This window comes from Pan troglodytes, chromosome 13 (genome assembly GCF_028858775.2).
Source record: "Pan troglodytes isolate AG18354 chromosome 13, NHGRI_mPanTro3-v2.0_pri, whole genome shotgun sequence".
Classification (NCBI taxonomy): domain Eukaryota; kingdom Metazoa; phylum Chordata; class Mammalia; order Primates; family Hominidae; genus Pan; species Pan troglodytes.
In genome coordinates this window covers 38,156,843-38,162,324 of record NC_072411.2, presented here as the reverse complement: position 1 = coordinate 38,162,324, position 5,482 = coordinate 38,156,843, and the positions used below count along the sequence as shown (strand labels likewise).

The window sequence follows — 5,482 nt, the reverse complement described above, 5'->3', positions numbered from 1 at the left end:
TGCGCGCCCACTGCAAACCTCAGCCAGTCTGGGATCGCTTTAAACGTCTGACCCCCACCCCCACTCCGCCCCGCCCAGTTCTTCAACCTAATTTCTGATTCGTGCCAAAGCTTGTCCTCTGCTCAAAATCGTGGAAGACGCCGAGTATGGGGACCGAAGACCTGGGTTCAAGCCCGGCTTGGAATCCCTGCCCATCCCTGGCATTTCATCTCTCCGGGCTTATTTGCTGGTTTCTCCGAATGCGGGCCTTGTCTGGTTCACGCTGGATCCCCAACGCCTAGAACAGTGCGTGGCACGCAGTTCGTCCTTCTATAAATATCTGACTAAATGCATCTCTGTGATGGCAATACCCACACGGTGTTGTGAGAATGAATGAGTGATTCTGTGCAAGTTCCTAGTGATCTGTTACAAAAAGTACTGGTCGCTAAATTACTCTTATAATAAAGCATACTTTTAGGATAATAAAGCACTATTCGCGAATTGGTTACCGCTATTATGAAATTACTGAGCAATACACATCTACATCTGATCAGTCTCCAGAATTATGCCAAATCCTACCTTCTTCTGAAAGTATCTCCTAATTATCTGCACCTGACCCTAGTGATGCTGTGAATGTGCACGTATAGCTACATCCTCCGAAGGAAGGATCTTTACTCATTTTACCTCCTGAATGGGTTGCGTGTGCTGAAAGCGCGGGGAATGGCGTTGGAAGCTTGGCCCTACTTCCAGCATTGCCGCCTACTGGTTGGGTTACTCCAGCAAGTCACTCCCCTTCCCTGGGCCTCAGTGTCTCTACTGTAGCATTCCCAGGTCTGGAATTCCATCCACTTTAGCAAGGATGGACGCGCCACAGAGAGACGCGTTCCTAGCCCGCGCTTCCCACCTGTCTTCAGGCGCATCCCGCTTCCCTCAAACTTAGGAAATGCCTCTGGGAGGTCCTGTCCGGCTCCGGACTCACTACCGACCACCCGCAAACAGCAGGGTCCCCTGGGCTTCCCAAGCCGCGCACCTCTCCGCCCCGCCCCTGCGCCCTCCTTCCTTGCGTCTGCCCCTCTCCCCCACCCCGCCTTCTCCCTCCCCGCCCCAGCGGCGCATGCGCCGCGCTCGGAGCGTGTTTTTATAAAAGTCCGGCCCCGGCCAGAAACTTAAGTTTGTTGGCTGCGGCAGCAGGTAGCAAAGTGACGCCAAGGGCCTGAGTGCTCCAGTAGCCACCGCATCTGGAGAACCAGCGGTTACCATGGAGGGGATCAGTGTAAGTCCAGTTTCAACCTGCTTTGTCATAAATGTACAAACGTTTGAACTTACAGCGCAGCCCCTCTCCGAGCGGGCAGAAGCGGCCAGGACATTGGAGGTATCCGTACTCCAAAAAAGGGTCACCGAAAGGAGTTTTCTTGACCATGCCTATATAGTGCGGGGGGGTGGGGGGGGAGCAGGATTGGAATCTTTTTCTCTGTAAGTCGAGGAGAAACGACTGGAAAGAGCGTTCCAATGGCTGCATGTGTCTCCCCCTTGAGTCCCGCCGCGCGCGGCGGCTTGCACGCTGTTTGCAAACATAAGAACATTCTGTGCACAAGTGCAGAGAAGGCGTGCGCGCTGTCTCGGGACTCAGACCACCGGTCTCTTCCTTGGGGAAACGGGGATGTCTTGGAGCGAGTTACATTCTCTGAATTTAGAGGCGGAGGGCGGCGTGCCTGGGCTGAGTTCCCAGGAGGAGATTGCGCCCGCTTTAACTTCGGGGATAAGCGCCTGGTGACTGTTCCTGACATTGGGTGCGTGTTTGTTAAACTCTGTGCGGCCGACGGAGCTGTGCCAGTCTCCCAGCACAGTAGGCAGAGGGCGGGAGAGGCGGATGGACCCACCGCGCCGATCCTCTGAGGGGATCGAGTCGTGGCAGCAGCTAGGAGTTGATCCGCCCGCGCGCTTTGGGTTTGAGGGGGAAACCTTCCCGCCGTCCGAAGCGCGCCTCTTCCCCACGGCCGCGAGTGGGTCCTGCAGTTCGAGAGTTTGGGATCGTGCAGAGGTCAGCGGAGTGGTTTGACCTCCCCTTTGACACCGCGCAGCTGCCAGCCCTGAGATTTGCGCTCCGGGGACAGGAGCGGGTACGGGGTGGGGGGCGGGGGCGGTTAAGACCGCACCTGGGCTGCCAGGTCGCCGCCGCGAAGACGGGCAGGTGCAAGTGGGGAAACCGTTTGGCTCTCTCCGAGTCCAGTTGTGATGTTTAACCGTCGGTGGTTTCCAGAAACCTTTTGAAACCCTCTTGCTAGGGAGTTTTTGGTTTCCTGCAGCGGCGCGCAATTCAAAGACGCTCGCGGCGGAGCCGCCCAGTCGCTCCCCAGCACCCTGTGGGACAGAGCCTGGCGTGTCGCCCAGCGGAGCCCCTGCAGCGCTGCTTGCGGGCGGTTGGCGTGGGTGTGGTGGGCAGCCGCGGCGGCCCGGGGCTGGACGACCGGGCCCCCCGCGTGCCCACCGCCTGGAGGCTTCCAGCTGCCCACCTCCGGCCGGGTTAACTGGATCAGTGGCGGGGTAATGGGAAGCCACCCGGGAGAGTGAGGAAATGAAACTTGGGGCGAGGACCACGGGTGCAGACCCCGTTACCTTCTCCACCCAGGAAAATGCCCCGCTCCTTAACGTCCCAAACGCGCCAAGTGATAAACACGAGGATGGCAAGAGACCCACACCCCGGAGGAGCGCCCGCTTGGGGGAGGAGGTGCCGTTTGTTCATTTTCTGGCACTCCCGCCCAATATACCCCAAGCACCGAAGGGCCTTCGTTTTAAGACCGCATTCTCTTTACCCACTACAAGTTGCTTGAAGCCCAGAATGGTTTGTGTTTAGGCAGGCGTGGGAAAATTAAGTTTTTGCGCCTTAGGAGAATGAGTCTTTGCAACGCCCCCGCCCTCCCCCCGTGATCCTCCCTTCTCCCCTCTTCCCTCCCTGGGAGAAAAACTTCTTACAAAAAGTTAATCACTGCCCCTCCTCGCAGCACCCACCCCACCCCCCACGCCGCCTGGGAGTGGCCTCTTTGTGTGTGTTTTTTTTTTTCCTAAGGAAGGTTTTTTTTCTTCCCTCTAGTGGGCGGGGCAGAGGAGTTAGCCAAGATGTGACTTTGAAACCCTCAGCATCTCAGTGCCCTTTTGTTCTAAACAAAGAATTTTGTAATTGGTTCTACCAAAGAAGGATATAATGAAGTCACTATGGGAAAAGATGGGGAGGAGAGTTGTAGGATTCTACATTAATTCTCTTGTGCCCTTAGCCCACTACTTCAGAATTTCCTGAAGAAAGCAAGCCTGAATTGGTTTTTTAAATTGCTTTAAAAATTTTTTTTAACTGGGTTAATGCTTGCTGAATTGGAAGTGAATGTCCATTCCTTTGCCTCTTTTGCAGATATACACTTCAGATAACTACACCGAGGAAATGGGCTCAGGGGACTATGACTCCATGAAGGAACCCTGTTTCCGTGAAGAAAATGCTAATTTCAATAAAATCTTCCTGCCCACCATCTACTCCATCATCTTCTTGACTGGCATTGTGGGCAATGGATTGGTCATCCTGGTCATGGGTTACCAGAAGAAACTGAGAAGCATGACGGACAAGTACAGGCTGCACCTGTCAGTGGCCGACCTCCTCTTTGTCATCACGCTTCCCTTCTGGGCAGTTGATGCCGTGGCAAACTGGTACTTTGGGAACTTCCTATGCAAGGCAGTCCATGTCATCTACACAGTCAACCTCTACAGCAGTGTCCTCATCCTGGCCTTCATCAGTCTGGACCGCTACCTGGCCATTGTCCACGCCACCAACAGTCAGAGGCCAAGGAAGCTGTTGGCTGAAAAGGTGGTCTATGTTGGCGTCTGGATCCCTGCCCTCCTGCTTACTATTCCCGACTTCATCTTTGCCAACGTCAGTGAGGCAGATGACAGATATATCTGTGACCGCTTCTACCCCAATGACTTGTGGGTGGTTGTGTTCCAGTTTCAGCACATCATGGTTGGCCTTATCCTGCCTGGTATTGTCATCCTGTCCTGCTATTGCATTATCATCTCCAAGCTGTCACACTCCAAGGGCCACCAGAAGCGCAAGGCCCTCAAGACCACAGTCATCCTCATCCTGGCTTTCTTCGCCTGTTGGCTGCCTTACTACATTGGGATCAGCATCGACTCCTTCATCCTCCTGGAAATCATCAAGCAAGGGTGTGAGTTTGAGAACACTGTGCACAAGTGGATTTCCATCACCGAGGCCCTAGCTTTCTTCCACTGTTGTCTGAACCCCATCCTCTATGCTTTCCTTGGAGCCAAATTTAAAACCTCTGCCCAGCACGCACTCACCTCTGTGAGCAGAGGGTCCAGCCTCAAGATCCTCTCCAAAGGAAAGCGAGGTGGACATTCATCTGTTTCCACTGAGTCTGAGTCTTCAAGTTTTCACTCCAGCTAACACAGATGTAAAAGACTTTTTTTATACGATAAATAACTTTTTTTTAAGTTACACATTTTTCAGATATAAAAGACTGACCAATATTGTACAGTTTTTATTGCTTGTTGGATTTTTGTCTTGTGTTTCTTTAGTTTTTGTGAAGTTTAATTGACTTATTTATATAAATTTTTTTTGTTTCATATTGATGTGTGTCTAGGCAGGACCTGTGGCCAAGTTCTTAGTTGCTGTATGTCTCGTGGTAGGACTGTAGAAAAGGGAACTGAACATTCCAGAGCGTGTAGTGAATCACGTAAAGCTAGAAATGATCCCCAGCTGTTTATGCATAGATAATCTCTCCATTCCCGTGGAACGTTTTTCCTGTTCTTAAGACATGATTTTGCTGTAGAAGATGGCACTTATAACCAAAGCCCAAAGTGGTATAGAAATGCTGGTTTTTCAGTTTTCAGGAGTGGGTTGATTTCAGCACCTACAGTGTACAGTCTTGTATTAAGTTGTTAATAAAAGTACATGTTAAACTTACTTAGTGTTATGTTCTGATTTCTGTTGACATTCTTTTGGCTAGTAGAAGACAAAAAAGTAATACATTTATGGTATGCAAAGCACTATCCTAGGTATTTCATTGTAATATTTTACTTATCCCTTATCACAACTCTGATAGATTCTGCTTCTGTTACTAATTACATTTTATAGAAGAGGAAACGGAGGCACAGAAAGCCTAAGTAACTTGGTTAAAGGCATGTAGTAAGTATCAAATCCTGTATTTTAAACCAGGTAACATGACTTAACGAATCTGAAGCCTTCACCACTTTAAATTCAAATGGAAGTTTAGAAATGGCCAGCCAGCACCTATTTGTATGAAAGGTCATCTTTCAGAGGATAAGCATGTATAAAGAAGAAAAGGTATGCAGTCGTGTTTGGATTTTACTGCACCATCCACTTGTGAAACCCAGGTCTGTGCAATGCCAGACGGTGTGTGCTTTCCTCATCCAGTCTCCTCAGTGTAGATAACCATCACTCCCTTTTCACAGACAAGAGAACTGAGATTCAGAGACTTTC

At 50.9% G+C, this 5,482-nt stretch overlaps 1 protein-coding gene across 3 annotated transcripts; it reads left to right on the top strand.

Annotated features, from left to right (window-relative positions):
* Positions 1 to 1,209: 1,209 nt before the first annotated feature.
* CXCR4 (C-X-C motif chemokine receptor 4) lies at positions 1,210 to 4,945 on the top strand. 3 transcript variants are annotated; one of them, NM_001009047.1, is given in 2 exon segments: positions 1,210 to 1,252; positions 3,383 to 4,426. In NM_001009047.1, coding segments are annotated over 2 exon segments (1,059 nt in total). In that variant the 5' UTR covers positions 1,210 to 1,237.
* Positions 4,946 to 5,482: the final 537 nt, after the last annotated feature.